This window comes from Macaca nemestrina, chromosome 20 (assembly GCF_043159975.1).
Source record: "Macaca nemestrina isolate mMacNem1 chromosome 20, mMacNem.hap1, whole genome shotgun sequence".
NCBI classification, from domain to species: domain Eukaryota; kingdom Metazoa; phylum Chordata; class Mammalia; order Primates; family Cercopithecidae; genus Macaca; species Macaca nemestrina.
Genome location: NC_092144.1, coordinates 8,698,137 through 8,721,379, shown reverse-complemented (window position 1 = coordinate 8,721,379; position 23,243 = coordinate 8,698,137). Strand labels below are relative to the sequence as shown.

The 23,243-nt window shown below is 43.2% G+C and overlaps 1 protein-coding gene and 2 long non-coding RNA genes across 3 annotated transcripts in view; 1 reads left to right on the top strand and 2 right to left on the bottom strand.

Annotated features, from left to right (window-relative positions):
• LOC112428595 (uncharacterized) overlaps positions 1 to 10,896 on the bottom strand; it is a 92,907-nt gene extending 82,011 nt beyond the window's left edge. The window contains exon 1 of the long non-coding RNA XR_011617830.1: positions 10,643 to 10,896. This is a non-coding gene — a long non-coding RNA (uncharacterized lncRNA). The remainder of the gene's footprint in view (positions 1 to 10,642) is intronic.
• The window catches only part of LOC139360439 (uncharacterized), a 37,905-nt gene that overhangs the window by 2,268 nt on the left and 12,394 nt on the right, over positions 1 to 23,243 (top strand). Inside the window, exon 2 of the long non-coding RNA XR_011617833.1 lies at positions 18 to 102. This is a non-coding gene — a long non-coding RNA (uncharacterized lncRNA). The remainder of the gene's footprint in view (positions 1 to 17; positions 103 to 23,243) is intronic.
• Positions 12,220 to 16,665, bottom strand: LOC105486960 (olfactory receptor 7E24-like). The gene is made up of 2 exons (XM_011750158.3): positions 16,637 to 16,665; positions 12,220 to 13,162 (listed from the first exon to the last, which is right to left on the bottom strand). Exons 1-2 carry the CDS (start codon positions 16,663 to 16,665, stop codon positions 12,220 to 12,222), a joined length of 972 nt encoding a protein of 323 aa, XP_011748460.3.

The following is a 23,243-nucleotide window of genomic DNA, read 5'->3' as shown; positions in this document are numbered from 1 at the left end:
TCTTTTTCTTTTTTTAGACTCACAGAATACATATGCAGGTTTGCTACATGAGTAAATAGTGCGTCGGTAAAGGCTTGGTGCAGCGATGATCCCAACGCCAAGGTAGTGGGCTTAGTACTGGATAGCTTTCCACCCCATGCACCTCCACCCTCCCCCATCAAGCAGTCCCCACTGTCTGTTTCTTCCCATCTTTGTGTCCATAAAACCTAATTTTCTACAAATCCTTTTAGGATTGATTGGTGTGTTAGTCCCCTGATTCTGTAGGCCCTTACTTTAGAGACACTCAACTGAACAAAGTGAGAAGAGCAAGAACATTTGAGAAAATTCATGATCACATTAAAATGCAGCATACTGTTTTCAGTAAAAATATAAAATTAAGAAATATTGACCAGGCACAGTGGCTCATGCCTGTCATGCCAGCACTTTGGGAAGCCAAGGCGGGTGGATCACTTAGGCTTAAGAGTTTGAGACCAGCCTGGACAACATGGAAAAACCCTGTCTCTAAAAATACAAAACTTAGCCAGGCATGGTGGCATGCACCTGTGGTCTCAACTACTTGGGAGGCTGAGGTAGGAGGATCACTTGAGCCCAGAGGTGGAGGTTACAGTGAGCCAAGTTCCCACCATTGCACTCCAGGCTGGACGACAGAGTGAGACTTTGTCTTACACACACACACACACACACACACACACACACACACACACACACACACACACAAGTATCTTTCCCCATTTAAGAAATCTTTGTAATTAAAAGAAACCAAGAGACATTCAATGCTACAAATTCCTTTGATTTACAATATTTAGAAATATTCTGTAATACCTAGGACCACGTTACTTCAAAGGTAAATTAAAGTTGACAGTTCACAAGCAGACAACATTTTCACATGCCTGTTCTGTTCTAGTATTTTCATTATCCTCGTGTTTTCTGACTTCGCTTTCCTACGGAAGGAAAGGCTCCCTCAAATACGTGGGTTTTCTTTTGAAATTCATTTAATATTCAACTCCTGTCCTTGCTTAGGTGGACTCAGAATTTTGACAAGTAAGGTTTAGTTAGACATGCATAATCAAAGCCATCAGTGACTACAAGTTGTCTGTAGTGAGCAAGGCACCTGTGGATGTTTGAGCATTAATAAATTTTTTTTTTTTCTTGAGATGGAGTCTTGTTCTGTCACCCAGGCCGGAGTGCAGTGGCATAATCTTGGCTCACTGCAACCTCCGCCTCCCAGGTTCAAGAGATACTCCTGCCTCAGCCTCCTGAGTAGTTCGGATTACAGGCACATGCCGCCATGCCCAGCTAATTTTTGTGATTTTAGTAGAGACGGGGTTTCATGTTGGTCAGGCTGATCTCGAACTCCTGAGCTCGTGATCTCCCCACCTCGGCCTCCCAAAGTGCTGGGATTAGAGGCATGAATGAAATTTTAAGAACACTTTTGCATTACTTTCTGTGAGGCTAGAAATACGTGAAAGTCTAAAACGTGTTAGGCAATGTTTACCTTCCCCTCTTCTTTCCGTCTTTCTCTTTTTTTTCAATATTTAACAAAAATCTGTGCCATGGCTTTTGAATAACTGAATGTTTGTAGAGGCTATTCAGTTGGTGCAAAAGTAATTGCGGTTTTTGCAAAAAAAAAAAAAAAGGTGAAAACCGCAATTACTTTTGCACCAACGTAATACATGGAATTCTAGGGCCCATGTGTTCATGACACAGACAAAATAGTGCTATTTTAGGTTGTCTGTTTCCATGCCATGGCATGTTCCTGAAAGGGATGAACAAACGGACAGGAAATCACGTGCATTGAAGCCTCACTGATCAGAGCCAATTTTTTTTTTTTTTTTTTTTTTGGTGAACCAAGAAGAATCTGTTCAGTATTTACAGAGATTTTTGGCTTTATTTATTTTATTCTGTGTATATAATTTTGTGAAACGCTCTAAGAAATCAAGGGAATGTACATAACATATATGTACTTTTAAAATAAAAGAACGATAATGAAATACCCAAGTACCGATCCCACAATTTAACAAATGGAATAAAACCAATCTTTGGGCCGGGCGCGGTGGCTCATGCCTGTAATCCAAGCACTTTGGGAGGTCGAGGTGGCAGGATCACTTGAGGTCAGGAGTTTGAGTCCAGACTGACAAACATGGTGATACCCCTTCTCTAATACAAAAACTAGCCTGGTGCAGTAGTGCCTGCCTGTAATCCCAGCTATCTGGGAGGCTGAGGCAAGAGAATCGGGAGGTGGAGGCTGCGGTGAGCCAAGATTGCGCCTCTGAACTCCAGCCTGGATGACAGAGCAAGACTCCGTCTCAAAGAACCCAGAAAAACAAAAACCAATATTTAAGCCAGGCTTGGTGGCTCATGCCTGTAATCCCAGCATTTTGGGAGACCGAGGTAGGCTCATCACTTGAGGTCAGGAGCTCGAGACCAGCCTGGCCAACATGGTGAAACCCCACCTCTACTAAAAAACAAAGATTAGCTAGGCATGGTGGCACACACCTGTAATCTCAGCTACTCGGGAGGATGAGGCATGAGAATCATTTGAACTCAGGAGGCGGGGGTTGCAGTGAGCCAAGATTGCACCACTGCACTTCAGCCTGGGTGACAGAGCAAGACTCAGTCTCAAAAAACAAACAAAACCAAAACAAACAAGAAAAAAACCACAATCTTTGAAGCCGTGCATCCTTTATGGTTCCAGGCACCCCAATCCTACTGCACAGGTAACCTCCAATGTGAAATTTGAGTTAATCTCTTCTTTATACTCTACTCATATATGTATCCTTAAGTAATGAATCATTTAATTTTGCCTTCCTTTCTTAAATTTTATGTCAATGAAAGTATAGAGCAGGTAGTGCTCTATAACTTGCTTTTTCATTCAGCATTTCTGCAGAGTTCTATCCACGTTTATATATATAATTATACATCATTTTCTTTTTAAAAAATACAGGTACATAGCAGGTGTATATATTTATGAAGGACATGAGCTATTTTGACACAGGCATACAAGGCACAATAATCACACCAGGATAAATGAGGTATCCTTCACTTCACGCATTTATCCTTTCCTTGTACCAAACAATCCAATTACTGTTAGCTTTTCAATGTTCAATAAATTATTGTTTATTAGTCACCTAATACTGGATCTCATTGTCTCTAACTATACTTTTATTGTTGCTTAACCATCCCCACTTTCCCCCCCACCCCCGCTCCCCAGCCTCTGGTGATCATCCTTCTACTCTCTATCTGCATGATTTCCATTGTTTTAATTTTTAGATCCCACAAATAAGTGAGAACATGTGAAGTTTATCTTTCTGTGCCTGGCCTATTTCATTTAAATTGATGGCCTCCAGTTCCATCCAAGTTGTTGCAAACAGGATCGCTTCCTTTTTTATGGCTGCATAATACTCTATTGTGCATATGTACACAATTTCTTTATCCATTCATCTGTTGAATGGATGGTGAATGCTTAGCTGCTTCCAAATCATGGCTATTGTGACTAGTGCTGTATTAAACATGGGAGTGCAAGTATCTCTTCAATATACTCATTTCCTTATCGGGGGGGGGGATATACTTAGCAATGGAATTGCTGTATCTTTTTTTTGAGACAGAGTCTTGCTCTGTCGTCCAGGCTGGAGTGCAGTGGTGCAATCTCAGCTCACTGCAAGCTCCGCCTCCTGGGTTCAAGCAATTCTTCTGCCTCAGCCTCCTGAGTAGCTGGTACTACATGCGCCCACCACCATGCCCAGATAATTTTTTGTATTTTTTAGTAGCGATGGGGTTTCACCATGTTAGCCAAGCTGGTCTCGATCTCCTGACCTCATGATCCACTCGCCTCGGCCTCCCAAAGTGCTGGGAATACAGGCATGAGCCACCATGCCCGGCCCGGAATTGCTGTATCTTATGGTAGCTCCATTTGTAGTATTTTGAGGTAACTCCAACTTGTTCTCCATAGTGTTTGTACTAACTTGCACTCCCACCAACAGTGTACAATTGTTTCCCTTTCTCCACATCCCTGCATTTGCTATTGCCTTTTTGATAAAAGCCATTCTAAATGGGGTGAGATGATATCTCCTTGTAGTTTCGATTTGTATTTTTTTTTTCTTTTTTGAGACAGAGCCTTGCTCTATTTTCAAGGCTGGAATGCAGTGGGGCAATCTCAGTTCACTGCAACCTCTGCCTCCCAGGTTCAAGCGATTCCCCTGCCTTGGCCTCCTGAATAGCTGGGATTACAGGTGCCTGCCACCATGCCCGGTTACTTTTGTATTTTTAGTAGAGATGGAGTTTCACCATATTGGCCAGGCTAGTCTCAAACTCCTGACCTCAAGTGATCCACCTGCCTCAGCCTCCCAAATTGCTGGGATTACAGGCGTGAGCCACCACGCCCGGCCTGCATTTCTCTTAAAAGACATTTTTATTTTTGATGCCTCCTGTGTGTCAAGCAGGATAGAGACTCTAGGGAATTAGAAATGAAAGTGACTCAGTAGTTCCTGTCACAATAATCACTACTTATTTATATAAGGACAAAAGTAAAATATCCTGTGGGAAGTAGAGACACAGTAACTTCAGGTCACGAAATATTTCGGTTGTATGATACAAAGATTAATCTTAAAATATTAACAATTTCTAGAATACACGTTGCCTTTATGCATCCATCACATATAGATCCCACAGAAGCCCCCATGATCTGATTAATCAATACTGAATGTATCTGTGTCAACTAGAAATCAACCCAGGTGGCAATGTTGAGTCTCAGAAACACTAACAGCTTGCCCCCTGCCACACAGATAAGTGGAATGAACAGTATTTTTTAAAAAATTATAGGTTGATGCAAAAGCAATTGCAGTTTTTGCTGTTACTTTGCCACCAACCTAATAAATGATCAGTCTCTGAGTCTCAGACATGAACCTTTTTTATGTTTCCCAGCTATCAGAAAGTTGTAAGCAGAGGTCAGAGGTCTTAACCACAGGCACATCGGAGGTGCGTTTTCAAACTGTTTCCAGCTTCCTGAGTAGGAATGAGGCCAAAACCCTGATTTTATTTCTCCTTTGAGGAGGTGGATTGCTGCAAGGAAAGCCAGGAACAGGGGCAAGGGACAGATGTGCACCCTGAGCGATCCTGTGCCAGCTCTTTCTGGGATCTTTGATGTGATCTCAGCTGCCCTTTCTATACTTGATACAGTGAACATAGCACGCACTGGTCTAGCTGTGGTCTACCAGGAACGCCCCCCAAAGAGAAGGGCACAGTGAGCAGGGGCATGGATCCAGAGTGACAGGAATTTGAGAGGGCAGGTTGGATGCAAGAAGAGGCCTGGCCAAATGCCACATGCAAGGATTTAGATGGCCTGATTCGAACATGGCTTTACTCCTCTCTACTTCATGAACTACTACAAGTTATATAAAAATGCATAGCTCCTTTCCTCGTGCAAAATAACGTGTACACTTACTTATAGATTGCAGAAGGCTATGCAGCTAAAATGAAACAAACCACATAGAACACAGAACTGAGAACCTGGCATTCAGGAAGCCCTCAGGAAAAGTTCATGATGTCATGGTGACTGTCCTCTTCCTCTTCAGCTTCATAATCCTTTTACAGTGTTTATGGAATGCCTTAGAGGGACCTATTTTTTTTCCTAGCTTCAGTGAGATGTTTATAGCAAGTAGAACCAGCATAGGAAGAAAGTAAAACTGAATGAGATTTCGGAGTCCCCACCACAACCCAGAACATAAACTCCACAGTCGTCTGAGCTGATTATTTTGCACATTGGTGTCCTCCCATCTGCCACCTCACTGTCCTGTTTATCTTGAGGATGAGGAAACAAGGCACCTGACCGTCCCTCAGCACTCACTGAGCTGCGCTTCCCCTCTGCTAGGCCATGACCACAGAGAGCAGGTCTGCTGTCCTCCCTGCCTGGTGCACGATGGAGGCTCAGGCTCCGTCCTCAGGACTGGCAGGAAGACAGGGTCAGACATGAGCCTCCTGATGCAGATGACAGGATAGCCCACTGGACTGGAAGCTCACACTGCAGGGCTGGAGGCACAGGCTGAGTATTTACTATGCTATGGCCGTGGGGGCTCAAGGCACAGAGCTCCTCATTAGCCAAATTCATTCAAGTTCCCTAATCTCTAAGGACTGCCTCATATTAATGCAGGATGAACTAGAAAAAAAATGAGTGTCCATAGAAGCTTTTGGGCTCTTCTGCTAACCAGGAGAAAGCTTGTATTATTCGCTTTTTTCTCTACTACTCCTCTAGATATTTGATATCAGTAGAATCATACCGTGTTTATCTTGTTTTTTGAGACAGAGTCTTATTCTGTCACTCAGGCTGGAGTGCAGTGGCGCGATCTCGGCTCACTGCAACCTCCACCTCCCGGGTTCAAGTGATTCTCCTGTCTCCTGAGCAGCTGGGATTACAGGTATGCGCTACCACACCTGGCTAATTTTTGTATTTTTAGTAGAGACGAGCTTTCGCCATGTTGGCCAGGCTGGTCTCAAATGCCTGACCTCAAATGATCTGCCTGCCTCGGCTTCCCAAAGTGCTGGGATTACAAGTGTGAACCACTGAGCCCGGTTGTGTTTATCCTTCTGTGATTTATTTACTTCACTGATAATGTCTTCAAGGTATATACTTTTGTATAAAAACCAAAGAGTTGGCTGGGAGCGGTGGCTCATGCCTGTAATCCCAGCACTTTGGAACGCCAAGATGGGCAGATCACGAGGTCAGCAGTTCAAGACCAGCCTGGCCAATATGGTGACACCGTCTCTACTAAAACTACAAGAATTAGCCAGTTGCGGTGTAGTCCCAGCTACTCAGGAGGCTGAGGCAGGAGAATTGCTTGAACCTGGGAGGCAGAGGTTGCAGTGAGCCAAGATTGCGCCACTGCACTCCAGCCTAGGTGACAGAGACTCCATCTCAACAAAAACAACAGAAAAGTTATGTTTGTACAGTGGAAATGAATCATTTTCTTTCAGCTTTTTCCCAATTTCCCCTCACATGAGTCCCCTTAATGGAAACAGGAGAATACTATTTTCTGAGTTTTTTTTTAATGTGCAACTGAAAAACGTCTATCATCTATTAACCTTCATTATTTGTAGAATCTTTCAAAATCTTTCCTTTATGTGATTATCTGTAAATGCTGTTAAAGAAATCTAGATCCCATTCAACGGTTCTGATCAAACACTAACAAACCATATATTTTGTTTCCAAGGAGTTCTCTGTATAAGAGGAACAGGGCTTCAGTGAGGAAAGAAAATACGGCATGTGCAGATGTCAAATTGCCTTCACTCTCATATGTCAATGAACAACTACTTCATTGTTATATGAAGAAGAGCTGTCCTCACTGTGTAAGGTTTTGAGTATATAATGATATCCATTCTCTGCCCTTGTGCAAACATAAAAAAGATGCAGTCCATCAGTCATCCAGGATAAAGCACAACAGTTCAAATAATTCACTTGAAATGTATCCATCTAAGGACAGATGACAATGATATCTACCATTTACTAATTTCTTATTGTGTAAATACATTATTTGTTTAATCCTAGAGTTCCTCAAGCTGAACATCATAAAAAATGATGAATTAAGAGGATGTGGAGTTAATAAATATACTCCGGTCCAGTCAGCAAATGACTTAGATGAGCTAATGTTGAAAATCAAACTTTAACCCTTAAAACCCACATGTTGAACAATACACTAATCAATAATACACTGATTATGAGTTTGGCCATACTGTTCCATTATTACCTATTAGTTATCTAATTAGAGATATATTTCATTACATATCCTCAGGCAGTCTCTCAGATCGTTATCACAACATTGAATAGTGTAATAGAAATGCTTTATATTGCATACAAGGTTACAGTTTGCAATAATAGTTTGCTTATGAATTCTGCAATAGCAGTTTGCTTATGAATTCTGGAAATTTTCATAAAATTGACTTCTTTTACGTAATAATATGGGCTATTTGATAGAAAACTACCTTTACTGGTTCATGATACTATCATGTATGATCATTGCATGATCTTGGAAGAAAAAAAAATGATTGGACTTAATTTACTACTGAGGAATCTTGAGGTTCAGTAAAGACCTGTGAGCTGCCAAAGGTCCCAAATTCAAGAGCCAATATATGGTTGATGAAGTAGCTACAAATCTGCCATTTTTTCTCTTATCTGTAATTTCCATCCAAATCAAAGATTGTCATACTAACTTAGATGGCTATTCTGAAGCATCCAAACGTCTGTCATGTAAGGTATTAGTTCATCATGGCACTCCTCCTAAATCTTGACATAAAGAGCAAATGACAGAGCATTACCTATGGGGAGCGTCTACAATGTGACTTCAACAGGCAATATTAATGTGCCACTTATATTCGATGACTATTAGGTGACAAATGAGCTCACTTTTGTTGGTGAACATACGTTTAATATCAGGATAAAGTTATAGAACATGATCAAATTAATGATGATGAAATTGGTGGCTCAATAATCCTCAGACATCAGTAGAGCCACATAGCAACTGGAAATAGAAAACCAGCATTTAAACCTCAGATGCCCTTCACAAAGATGTATGTTTTAAAACCAGCTTTATTTCTTGAGCACATTTTAAAATACTCCAATTGTAGAGAACTACAACATATCTTTGTTCCCAAATCAAAGCTCAGGAATTGAAGTCAATGTAGTTATTTTAACGAAGAGAACTGAATATAGGGAGTGGGTTCAATTGTTACTGAAGGACAAAGGCAAAAGGAAACAATGTAGTAACAGAAACAGTAACTGAAGGGTAGCCTCTAAACTGAGGCTTCGGGGAGGGAAGGTGTTAGTGAAGTACGTTGAACTTTCAGTGTGATGAGCCTTAGTGACCAGGAGTGGAATTACGTAATAAAACTACATGGGCCAGGTGCGGTGACTCACGCCTGCAATACCAACACTTTGGGAGGCCAAGGTGGATGGTTGACTTGAAGTCAGGAGTTTGAGATCAGCCTGGTCAACATGATTAAGCCCCGTTTCTACAAAAATACAAAAATTAGCTGGGCCTGGCAGCCTGTGCCTGTTATCCCAGCTACCCGAGAGGCTGAGGCAGAATAGCTTAAACTCAGGCGACAGAGGTTGCAGTGAGCTGAGATCATGCCACTGCACTCCAGCCTGGGCAATAGAGAGACTCCGTCTCAAAAAACAACAACAGAAAACCTACATGGGAAATAGAATAGGGTGTCGAGTACCAATCTGGCAAGAGATGAGTACAGAAGATCGATCAGAACAGAAATACTAAACACCAGCATGACAAACAAGTCTTATCTCCTTACTATTTTGAAATATTCCATATTATTGGTTAATTTTATCTGATGACTATTAAATACTCAAACAATTATTCTGCATGGACTTTTGGACCCATATACCAACTTCTCTTCAACCCCCTCCCCATTTTTACCATGCTCTGGTAATCAATATTCTACTCTCTGCCTTCATGATATTAACTGTTCAGCTCCTACGTACGAATGAGAACACGCAGTATTTGCATTTTTGTGCCTTCCCTATTTCACTTAACCCAATGACCTACAGTCCCATCAAAGTTGTTGCAAATAAGATGCCATTTGTTTTACAGCTGAATCATCTCATTGTAAATGCATACACATTTTGTTCACCAGAAAGTAAAAATAACACAATTTTTGAAGAACCAGGCTCTGAATGGGAAGTCTAGGAATATTGTTACCATATTTCCTATTTCTCTTTTTATGTATGCACAAGAAGAAAATATGAAAATCTATATGTATATAAATATACAGTTGCAGTAGATAAAATGAAAATTCTAAGTGGTGAAAATAACCCAGCATAATGACAGTCGGTTCACTGTTGAAGGCAATGCATTTGAAGAAATCACATTGCCTGGTGGTACAATAAACTCTCTTATAACTTACATTTTTGACCTTAATTCCTGCGGGAGCTTCACCAGCTGAACTCTATCTGACGCTTTTTAACATCCTCATACTCACACAGGTCTAAGTAAATCAGAATTTCTGGTAATGAGACCCAGGCCTCAGCATTTATAAGCTCTCTGGGTGATTTCAATCTAACTCAAACTTGACCAGTGACATGGATCCTCACCTATAATCTGCCTAGATTTTATAGATGCGAAGCGTAAGTAAATTACAAATGAACAGTGAAAAAAAATATGTAAACGTGAAGTACAGTAAATTTTCATTTAAGGTCTCTAATAGATTTTGGAAACTGCAACAAGAAAAATAATGTATAATGAAACCAGATTGTTTTTCACAACTTTATAGCTAAACAATATTAAATGACATCATTTGAGGACCTCCTCTATTTTCTTAAAGTCAGAGTTTCCAATAACCTATCAACATTATGTGAACTTAACTGTATACAAGAGCAATGTGGCCAGGTGTGGTGGCTCACGCCCCTAAGCCCAGCATTTTGGAAGGCCGAGGGGGGCAGACCACAAGATCAGGAGTATCAAGACCAGCCTGGCCAACACGGTGAAACCCCGTCTCTACTAAAACTACATAAATTAGCTGAGCACGATGGTGAGCACCTGCAGTCCCAGTACTCGGGAAGCTGACACAGGAGAATCGCTTTAACCATGGAAATGGAGATTGCACTTCTGCCCAAAGTTGGTGGGTTCTTGGTTTCACTGACCTCAAGAATGAAGCTGCACACTCCAGCGGTGTTATTGAAAATGACGTGTCCGGAGTTTCTTCCTTCAGACGTTGAGGTGTGTCTGGAGCTTCTTCATTCTGGTGGGTTTGTGGTCTCGCTCTCAGGAGTGAAGCTGCAGGCCTTCACAGCGAGTGTTACAACTCTTAAAGATGGCACGAACCCAAAAACCAAGTCGTTGCAAACACGGAAAAACCAAAGCCTTCACAAACCCAATAAAGCTTGCTACCAGCTATGGCAGCCTGTTTTTATTCCCTTATCTGGCTCCACCCACATCCTGCTGATTGGTCCATTTTACAGAGAGCTGATTGGTCCATTTTACAGAGCGCTGATTTGTCCATTTTACAGAGAACTGATTGGTCCGTTTTGACAGAGTGCTGATTGGTGCGTTTACAAACCTTGAGCTAGACACAGAGTGCTGATTGGTGCGTTTACAATCCTTTAGCTAGACACCAGTGCTAGACAGAAAAGTTCTCCAAGTCCCTATTAGGTCAGATACTAACTAATCAGAGTACTGATTGGTGTATTTACAAACCCTGAGCTAGACACAGAGTGCTGATTGGTGTATCTACAATCCCTCAGCCAGACATAAAAGCTCTCCGAGTCCCCACCACACTCAGGAGCCCAGCCGGCTTCACACAGTAGACACCGTTCCGGGACACAGGCGGAGCTGCCCGCCAGTCCCGCACAGTGCACCTGCACTCCTCATCCCCTGTGCGGTCGACGGGACCGAGCGCCTCGGAGCAGGGGGCGGCGCTCGTCGGGGAGGCTGGGGCCACACGGGAGCCCACCGCGGGCCGGGGATGGGTTTGGCCATAGGCGGGCTGCAGATCCCGAGCCCTGCCCCGCGGGGAGGCAGCTTGAGTCCCTGCGAGAATTCGATCGCAGCGCCTGCGGGCCCGTACTGCTGGGGGACCCGGCGCACCCTCTGCAGCTGCTGGCCCGGGTGCTAAGCCCCTCACTGCCTGAGGCCAGCGGCGCCGGGCGGCTGCTCAGAGTGCGGGGCCCGCCGCGCCCTCGCCCGCTGGAACTCGCGCTGGCCTGTGAGCGCCGCGCGCAGCCCGGGTTCCCGCCCGCGCCTCTCCCTCCACACCTCCCCACAAGCAGAGGGGGCTGGCTCCGGCCTCGGCCAGCCCAGAGAGGAGCTCCCACAGTGCAGTGGCGGGCTGAAGGGCTCCCCAAGCACGGCCAGAGTGGGCCCTGAGGCCGAGGAGGTGCCGAGAGCGAGGGCTGCTAGCATGTTGTCACCTCCCACAGTGAGCTGAGATCGCACCACTGCACTCCAGCCTGGACAAAAGAGCGAGAATCCTTAAAAAAAAAAAGAAGAGGAGAGATGTAATTTCATCTGGATACCAGGGTCATTGCCCAGAAACTAAAAGAGTCTGTCTAGGTATATTGGATTCAATCCTGATGTTTATTAAGAACAGAGAATATCAGAATACTCAGCAATTCCAATTAGAGACATAATGAAGGAAGCAATATTCTTTGCAGGTCTAGATATTTGACCGTGCTGCCTTTTCCAACCCACGCTAAAGAATAGAACAGATAAGATAATGAGATTAGAGTATTCTGCCTTGCAGCCGCCGCAGGGCACTTTGAATGTCCCTGTTCCTCAGGCTGTAGATGAAGGGGTTCAGCATGGGGGTGACCACCGTGTACATCACTGAGGCCACTGCACCCTTTCTGGGATAAGAGGACACGTCTGAACTGAGGTACCCTCCAACGCCTGTTCCATAAAATAAGCAAACAACTGACAGGTGAGAGCCACAGGTGGAGAAGGCTTTATACCTCCCACCTGATGATGGAACCCGCAGAATGGAGGAAACAATTTTATAATAAGAGAAAAGGATCCCCAAGATGGGAAGAAAACCAAATATGGCAGCAAGGAAATACATGACTATGTTATTGGTGAAGGTGTCACAACAGGCAAGGTGGGGGAGCTGAGAGGGGTCACAGAAGAAATTGGGAATTTCCACATCTTTGAAGCAGGTAATTTGTAAGGCAATCCAGTTGTGCAGCTGGGAGTCTAAAAGACTGAGAAAAAAAGACAACAAAACTAGGAAGCCACAGAAACATGGGTTCATGATGACTGGATAATACAGAGGGTAACAAATGGCCACAAACCGGTCATAAGCCATCACACTCAGGAGCATGTCTTCCATGCCTCCAAAAACGGCAAAAAGCGACATCTGAGTCAGGCAGCCCACATAGGAGATGACTCTGCTGTGAGTTTGGATGTCCACAATCACCTTGGGGACGGTGGTGGAGGTGAAACCGATGTCAGCCAAGGACAGGTTGGAGAGGAAGAAGTACATGGGGGTGTGGAGGTGGGAGTCAGAGCTGATGGCCAGGATGATGAGGAGGTTCCCCAGCACCGTGACCAGGTACATGGACAGGAACAGCCCAGCGAGGACAGGCTGCAGTTCTGGATCCTCTGAGAGTTCCAGGAGGAGGAATTCTGAGACACCTGTGAGATTCCGTGGATCTGCATGGTTTGGACAACTTTTGAGTAGAAAAGAGGGTTGGAAAAAAGGAAACAAGTAAACCAACACCCAGCACTGTGTCTGCATTTTGGATATAAACAATTCACAAGTAATGTTTCCAGATTTCAGAGCAAGGCACACTAAGCAGTATTTTGCAGTTGTGACAAACCCATTTTTCTTATAATTATTTCAGCATTGATTTTTGTGTTATTCACTGCTTGCTATACACACCTGCCCTAGAGACACTAGATTCAAGAATATTCCAAGAACCAGATCATTATATATAACAAATTCATAATTGCTAGAAAATACAGCTTTTCTTGTCAGAAGAAAAATAGGTAATAAAAACATTGACTTCACTTTAAGCAAACGTTTATCCTAATTAAAGGAAATTAAGAACTCAAACATATTATTTTATTCTAATAGATTGCCACAAATTCCCTTGATTTAGAACATTTCTAAACACTGTATAACAGCTGAGACCATGTCATCTGGAAATGAAATTCAAGTTGATGGTTCATAATCAGAAGATATTTCCACATGCCAGTTATGTTCTAGTGATTTCATCATTATGTTTTCTGACTTTTCTCCTTCAAAAAAGTAATTGCTTACTGAAATAGGTGGACCTTGTTTTAAAATTCAAGATATAACTCCTGTTCTTGGCTTAGGTGGATTTAGAGTTTCCATAAGAAAGTTTGGCCGGACGCGGTGGCTCACGACTGTAATCCCAGCACTTTGGGAGGCCGAGGCAGGAGGTTCACGAGGTCAGGAGATCAAGACCATCCTGGCCAACATCATGAAACTCCGTCTCTATTAAAAATACAAAAAGTTAGCCCGGCATGGCAGGGCACCTGTAGTCCCAGCTACTTGGGAGGCTGAGGCAGGAGAATCGCTTGAACCCAGGAGGCAGAGGTTGCAGTGAACCGAGATTGCGTGACTGCACTCCAGCCTGGGCAACAGAGTAAGATGCTGTCTCAAAACAAAAAAATTTTGTTTTAGTTAAATGCAGTAACCATAGGCCAGCACTGACCACACCAATGTCCATAGTGTGCAACAGAGCTGTCGATGGTTAAACGATAATGAAGTTCTAAGAACACTTTTGGATTACTTTCTTGGACTCTGGAATAATGTGAAAGTCTAAAATGTGTCTCAGTCCAAGCAATCAGGTTTACCTGCCCACGTTTCTTTCCGCCTCTGTTTCTTTTTGTGATACTTATGAAACGCTCTGCCTTGGTTTTCAAATAATCGAATGCTGTGAATACTAATCAATAGAATCAGAGGGCCCACGTGTCATGACATAGACACAAATGAGTGTTATTTTATCATCTCTAGTTCTTTCTCTTGTTGTTTTTTTTTTTTTTTTTTTTTTTTTTTTAGACGGAATCTCGCTGTGTCACCAGGCTGGAGTGCAGTGGCACAATCTCGGCTCACTGCAACCTCTGCCTCCTGAGATCAAGCAATTCCTCTGCCTCAGTCTCCTGAGTGGCTGGGACTACAAGCGCCCACCACCATGCCCGGCTAGTTTTTTGTATTTTAGTACAGATGGGGTTTCACCATGTTGGCCAGGATGGTCTCGATCTCCTGACCTCATGATCCACCCACCTCGGCCTCCCAAAGTGCTGGGATTACAGGCGTGAGCCATTGTGCCTGGCCTGTCGTCTCTGGTTCTATGGCACATTCCTGAAAGGGATGAAAGAACAGGCAGCAAAGAATCAAGTATGTCGAAGTCACGCTGATCACAGCCAATTTTTGTGAACCAAGGAAGGGTCAATTCAATAATTAACATAGGTTTTTACTTTTGCTATCTCCTGTGTGCCAAGCAAGATACAGGCTCTGGGAAATCAGAAGCAAAAGAGACTCGCTTGTTCCTCTCACAATACTCAGTACTTACTGAGATGAGGACAACATAAAATGTCCTGTCTGGAATTCAGGGACACCAGAAATTCAAGTCAGGGGATATTTCAGTTGAATTGTATGGAGATTAAGCTTAAAATATTAAGGAATGTATCTAAATTTCAGTTTGCCTTTACTTTACGCATCCATCACATAGAGATCACGCAGGGGACCCCCACGATCTGTTGAATCATTGCCCACTTCAGTTGGATCAACTAGAAATCAATTCAGATGACAGTGCTGAGTCCCAGAGGACGGACGTCTCGCCCCTTGCCATGCAGAGAACTAGAAAGGGTGGTATTCAACATTAATGGCCAGTCTCTAAGACCCAGGCACTAAAAACTTCGTGGTCTTCCGGTTCTCAAGAAGTTTTAAGCAGAGGTCAAAGGTCTTAACCACAGGCACATCTGAGGTGCATTTTCAAACTGTTTCCAGCTTCCTCAATAGGAATGGAAGCCAAACCCTGAATTGATGACTCCTTTGTGGAAGTCGAGAGCTACCAGCAAAGCCAGGAACAGGGGCAAGGGAGAGATGTGCCCTGAATGATCCTGTACCAATTCTTTCTGGGGTCTCTGGTGTGATCTCAGCTACCCTTTCTTTTTTATTTATTTATTTATTTATTTATTTTTGAGGCGGAGTCTCGCTCTTTTGCCCAGGCTGGAGTGCAGTGGCCAGATCTCAGCTCACTGCAAGCTTCGCCTCCTGGGTTTACGCCATTCTCCTGCGTCAGCCTCCCGAGTAGCTGGGACTACAGGCGCCCGCCACCTCGCCCGGCTAGTTTTTTTTTGTATTTTTTAGTAGAGATAGGGTTTCACCGTGTTAGCCAGGATGGTCTCGATCTCCTGACCTCGTGATCCGCCCGTCTCAGCCTCCCAAAGTGCTGGGATTACAGGCTTGAGCCACCGCGCCCGGCCCTCAGCTCCCCTTTCTATACTTGCTACAGTGAGCGTGGCACCCACTGGTCTAGCTGTGGTCTACCAGGAACCCCCAAAGAGAACGACAGAGTAAGCGGGGGCATCTTCCCAAGTGACAAGGACTTGAGAGGGCAGGTTGGATACAGGGAGAGGCCTGGCCAAATGCCATGTGTCTAGACTTAGACTGCCTGGTTCAAATGGGATGTCACCCTTCTCTACTATAAAAATGCATTGCTCCTTTTTGAGTCTGTAAAATAATAATGAAATGTGCACTAATAACTTGGAGAAGGCGATGCAGATGAAATGAAACAAGCTGCAGAGACCACAGAGCTCAGAGCCTGGCATTTAGGAAGCCCTCAGTAAGGGTTCATGATGCCATGGTGTTTGTCATCTTCCTCTTTATCCTCATCATCACCTTCATCATCCTTTTGTTGGGCTTAGGGGATAGTTTAGAGAGACTCATTTTCTGCTATTGTGCATGAGATGTCTATGAAAAGGACAACCAGTGTGGGAGGAAAGCAAAATTTTGAATGAGATTTCTGAGTCCCCACTACAACCAAGAACGTAAACTCCACAGTAATGTGAGCTGATATTTTGCACATTGATGTCCTCCCATCTGCCACCCCACTGTCCTGTTTGTCCTGAGGATGAGGAAACAAGGCTCCTGACCATCCCTCAGCACTCACTGAGCCACGCTTTGCCTCTGCTGGGCCATGACCACGGAGAGCAGGTCCGCTGTCTTCCCTGCCTGGTGCGCGATGGAGGCTCAGGCTCCGTCCTCAGGACTGGCAGGAAGACAGGGTCAGACATGAGCCTCCTGATGCAGACCACAGGTGTGGAGCCCACTGGACTGGAAGCTCACACTGCAGGGCTGGAGGCACAGGCTGCGTATTTACTATGCTATGGCCTCAGGGGCTCAATGCACAGAGCTCCTCATTAGCCAAACTGGCCCAAGTTCTCCAGTCTCTAAGGATTTCCTCACATTAATGCAGGATGAAGAAGAGAAAAATGAGTGTCCATGGAAGCTTTTGGGCTCTTCCTTTAATCAAGGGAAAGCTTGTGTGTATTATTCGCGTCTTTCTTTTCTTTTTAAAGATCCACATGCTTTAATTTTCATCTTTTATTATGGTAAAATATACCATGTATAAATATTAAAAATTATACATATATATTATTTCATATAGAAGGGTCAATAAAAGTGTTTACAATTTCCACTATTTTTAAGTTTACAGTTTAATAACATTAAGTACATTCACATTGTTTGGCAACCATCACCACCATCGTCTCCAGAACATTTTTATCTTTCAAAATGGAAACTGTGCGCATGAAACAAACCCTCCATTCCTCTCTCTCTCGCCTACCCCTGGGGGCCGCCATTTTATTTTCCAACTCTATGAATTTAACTACTCTAAATACTTGATATCAGTGGAATCATACTGTGTTTATCTTTTTTTTTGAGACAGAGTCTCATTCTGTCACTCAGGATGGAGTACAGTGGCACGATCTGGGCTCACTGCAACCTGCACCTCCTGGGTTCAAGCGATTCTCGTGCCTCAGCCTCCCGAGTAGCTGGGATTACAGGCATGAGCCACCACGCCCAGCTAATTTTTGTATTTTTAGTAGAGACGAGCTTTCGTCATGTTGGCCATAGCTGGTTTCAAACTCCTGACTTCAAGTGATCCGCCCGCCTCGGCCTCCAGGAGTGCTGGGATTACAGGCGTGAGCCACTCAGCCCCGTTGTGTTTACCCTTTTGTGATATATTTATTTCACTGACGATAGTGTCTTCAAGATTCATCCATGTTGCAGCCTGTGTCAGAAGTGCCTCCCCTTTTGTTGTTGTTGTTGTTAGATGAAGTCTCACTCTGTCGCCCAGGCTGGAGTGCAATGGCACAATCTGGGCTCACTGCAACCTCCACTTCCTGGATTCAAGCAATTCTCGTGCCTCAACCTCCCGAGTAGTTGTCTTTACAGGCACATGCCACCATGCCCAGCTAATGTATTTTTAGTAGACGCAGGGTTTCACCATGTTGGCCAGGCTGGTCTTGAACTCCTGACCTCAGATGATCCGCCCACCTCAGCCTCCCAAAATGCTGGGATTACAGGCATGAGTCACTGTGCTGGCCAGAAGTGCCTGCCTTTTTCAGGCTGAGTAGTCTTCCGTTGTATGAATGAACTGCATTGCACGTATTCATTCATCTGTCCATGGAGCTTTGGGTTGCTTCTACATACTTGGCTGTTGTGAATAATGCTGCTATGAATATGGGTTTACAAATACCTCTTCCACTCCTGGCTTCTAATTCTTTCCGCTAGGTATGCACAAATACAATTGCAGGATCATCTGATAATTCTGTTTTTAATTTTTCAAGTACTCTCTATACTGTTTTCCCTGTTCCTGCACTATTTTACATTCCCTCCAATGCTTCTTGTTTTTTGCTTGTTTGTTTATCATATCCATCCTACTGGCTGATATCACAGTTTTGGTTTGATTTGCACTTCCCTACGATTAGTGATTTGGAACATCATTTTATATGCTTACTGGCTATTGGTATATCTTCTTTAGGGACATGTCTACTCAAGTCTTCTGACCATTGTTAATGGGATGCCTTGGGTTTCTTGTTGTTTAGTTCTAGCTGTTCTTAATCTACTATGGATATTAGCCTCTTTTCAGATATATGATTTGCAAATATATTTTTCCTAATCCTTGGGTTATCTTTTCACTCCATTCAGTTTTTTGATGCACAAAAGTGTTTTTCATTTAGATGTAATCTAAGGAATCTAATTTTTTTTTGTTGTTGCTTCTGTGTTTGGTGTCATATCCCAGAAACCATTGCCCACTCCGATGCCATAAAGGTTTTGCCAGCGTTTTCTTTTAGACATATTATAGTTTCAGCTCTTGGGCTTAGGTCTTTGATCCAGTGTGTGTTAATTTTTGCATCTGGTGTGACATAGGGTCCACCTTCATTCTTCTGCATGTGGAAATCAAGTTTCTCCAACACCGTTTGTTGAAAAGCCTGCTTTTCCACCAATGAACTTTCTTGGCATTCATGTTAAACATCATTTGAACATATATGTGAGAAGTTATTTCTGGGCTCTGCATCCTCTTCCATTGGTCACTTTGGGTGACTTTATGTAGAATAACAGTGTTTTGATTACTGGATCTTTATAGTCAGTTTAGATGCCAGGAAGAGTGACATTTTTAACTTTAAAAAAATGAATTTCAACATATTTTCATTTTTCTAACAATTGTACATTGAGTGAGATGGCAGAACCAAATCCTTACAGTAGTTGGAGAGTAAGTTCCCCAGGGTTTTTCACATACCTTGTGCACACTGTCTCATGTGAGCCTCAGTAGTGCTGATCAAATAAAGACAGAGAGACTACCTGTTTTGCAGGTGAGAAACAGGGTCTGGAGGGGTTGGTGAATCCCAACACCGTGGTCACTGGTGGGTCTAGTCCTGGAATTGGGGCCTGTGGCCACCAGGCTGTGGGAGCTTTTCCAGAAAGCAGGCTCCCACATGGGGACTGGGACTTAGGGAGGGACTGTCCAGGGAGGAGGCAGGCCTGGTGGGAAGGCTGCCAGCAGAAGTCTCAGGCCTTTAAAGCCTCCTTCTATTTCCCTGGTCTCTGCAGCTGAAGTTGCATCAGGAAGAGGTGGCTTCCAACCGCTTCAGGCAACTTCTTAGATGAGCCCCAGAAAGAGTCCCTGAATTTTTACCACCTGCCCCTTCGAAGGATGTTGCAAGGAACAGTACACCCTTTTAGAATTGAGTTATCTGAGACCTTCAACTTTTGTCTGCTTCCAGATTATTTTGGCTCTTCAGAGTTCCCTGAGATTCTATATGAATTACAGGATGGATTTTTCTGTTGCAAAATTGTTATTGGTGTTTTGTTAGGGATTGCATGGAATCTGCAGATCACTTGGGTACTACTAACATCATACCAATGCTAAGTCCTTTAATCTGTGAACACATGACGTCTTCCTTTTTTTGTGTGTCTTTAACATCTTTCACCAATATCTTGCTTTTTCAGTGTGTATTCCTCACTTCTGATACCAAGTTGCAAGAATAAGAAACTTAGTGCAAAATTTAAGAGGGGAGGATTGGTGTATTAGTCTGTTCTCATGCTGCTCTAAGGACATACCTGAGACTAGATAATTTATAAGGGAAAGAAGTTTAATTGACTCACAGTTCCACGGGGCTGGGGAGGCCTCAGGAAACTTACAATCACGGTGGAAGGGAAGTAAACGTGCCCTTCTTCACATGGCAGCAGCAAGGAGAAGTGCAGAGTAAAGGGGGGAGGGGAACCCTTTATAAAACATCAGATCTCATGAGAACTCACTATCATGAGAGCAGCATGGTGGTAACTGCTCTCATGATTCAATTACCTCCCACCAAGTCCCTCCCACGAAACATGCTGCTTCTGGATGTGGATTCCAAAGTAGCTGCATTATGTGGCTGAATTTAGCCATTGTTGTACCCAGAGGATTATGGGAACTACAGTTCAAGATGAGATTTAGGTGGGGACACACCCAAACCATATCAATTGGCAATGAAATAACTCATGTGAATTTATATCTGTGGATCTATTGTATTAATCACATACTCTAGAGAAAATTAGCTCTATTATAGTAAGAATCTGATACTATTTCCATGTTCTCAGTTAATATTTGTTTTTCAGGAGAACTTCTTAATTAGTTGCTACTACATTGGCTTTTTATGTGCCAGAGACTTATGTTTTATGCTTATTTGAATTAGTCCTCAGGACTCAGTTTTTATTTTTTCTAATTGAGTCACACTGGTATATTCCAATATTATTGATTATTACATAGTTATTTGATAACTGATACTTCACTTACATACTTCAAGAAGTCCTCAGAAAGTTGTAGTCAACCTTCTGGCCACAGCCACAGTCATCTCCAGGATAAATTGGCAGAAGATCCACTTCCAAGCTCACTCACATGGTGGGTGCCAGGGTGAAGTTGCTCACAAACATTGGCCAGAAAACGCCCTCTATTTCTTGTGATAAAGGTCTCTCCACCCAGGAGTTGACAATGTAGCCATTGGCATCCATCAATGCAACCAAGCCAAAGACCAAGATGAGGCAGGTAAAAAGAAAGTTGGAGTCTCTCACCATGTTCCCAGAAGTGACATCGTATCACTTCTCTTCCACCTTCTCTTTGTTAGGAAATGAGTCACTTGGTCTATACTATTCATCAGAGCAGATTACACAAAGGCATGAAAACCAGGAGTTGGGGTGTCCTTGGGAACATCTCAGATGCTGCTCATCCCATAGGTCTCATCCTCAGTCAAGACTTTGGGCTTTTAGGACATCAAGACCCGGCTGAGTTTCCTCTGACTTCCAGCAGAGTCTCTGATTCGCCACACTATCAAATCCCAACAAATATACCTCGGAGACAAACTTGCGAATGGGAGAGCTTCATCTGCACTGGGGACTTCCATAGACCTCATCATGCTGCTTCCGGATGTGGATTCCAAAGTAGCACCATTATGTGGCTGAATTTAGCCATTGTCCCCAGAGGGTTGGATTTCTACTCACTGAAAAGGCTAACATTGCTTCAGAATATATTTTCTTTTGATTTCTTTGAGTTCTCAGTACTTAGTAAAAAGTGTTTTCTGGTTTTTGAGTTCTCAGCACTTAGTAAAAAGTGTTTTTTGGTTTTGAGTGTTTTCTGGTTGCCGTAAGCTGAGATTGCGCCATTGTACCCCAGCCAGGGCAACAAGAGCGAAACTCCGTCTCAAAACAAACAAACAAACAAAACAAAACAACGAAAAAAAATCAGCATGATTTCAAGAGTTCCAATCTAGCCTCAAAAAGAAGAGTATTGAAGGGTATGATTGGAGCAGAAAGAGAATAGCTTAAACACCAGCATAATGAGAAAGTTAGGAAGCTTCTTTCCAAGTCATCTGGAAATGTGCAATAAATTCTTGTGAACTAAAATTTCTGTACTGTACTATCAAACACTAGAACTCGTTTATTCCATCTTTCTGTATTTTTGTACCCAATTATCAACTTCTCCTCATTCCCCAACTAACTCCTTTTCTTCCTAGCCTCTGCTAGCCACCTTTCTACTCTCCACCCCTTCATGAGATTCCTTTTGTGTGTATGTGTGGGATGGAATCTCACTCTGTTGCCCAGGTTGGAGTACAGAGGCACGATCTTGGCTCACTGCAACCTCTGCCTCATAGATTCAAGTGATTCTCCTGCCTCAGCCTCCCAAGTAGCTGGGATTACAGGCATGCACCACCACGCCTGACTAATTTTTGTATTTTTAGTAGAGATGGGGTTTCACCATGCCAGGGTGGTCTTGAACTCCTGGCCTCAAGTGATCCATCCGACTCTGCCACCGAAAGTGCTGGGACTACAGGCATGAGCCACCATGCCTGGCCAAGATTTTCTTTTTTTGTTCCTACATATAAGTGAGGACATGTAATATTTGTCATTCTGCACCTGGCTTATTTCACTTAATATAATGACCTGCAATCTCATCTTATTTTTGCTGCAGTGGAGAGGATTTTGTTATTTTTTAGGTTGAATAATACTTCATCTTGTGTGTATACTACACTTTCTTAATTGAGACAACTTTTTAAAAAAATAAATATTTTTTAAAAAGTCTTGAAATGTGAAGCTTTAGAGATATGGTGACCATTTAATTCTTTTCTATTTCCCATTTTATGTGTATGCACAAGTGTGAAATAAAATAGCAATCGATGTGTGTATAAATCTGTAACTTCAGCAAATGTAAAATGAAAATGCTAAGTGGTAAGAAAAAACACCATGATAAAAATTTGTACGGTGTTGAAGGACAATGCATTTGAAGATCATACTTGAAGAAATCATATTACAATTAACTTCTGTTCTTCCTCATCGGAGCTTGATCCCTCTAGGAACTTCATCATTGGAACCATCTCTGATGCCTAAAACAAACAAACAAACAAAAATCCACATACCCACACAGATGCAAGTAAATCAGAATCTCAGGTAATGAGACCCAGGCCTCAGCATTTGTAAGCTCCCCAGGTGATTTCAATCAAAGCCAAGACTGAGGACCAGTGACACGGATCTCTACACATAACCTGCCTGAATCGATTCCCTAGAAGCAGTTTATAAAGAAATTCCACATGAACTGTGGAAACGGGTGAATGTGATGTACAGTATGTCCTCACTTAGCATCTTTGATAGTCTCTTGGAAACTGCATCTTTAAGCAAAATTATGTAGAGTGAAACCAATTTATTCCTCATCAACATTCTAACTAAACAACTTCGAACCAAAC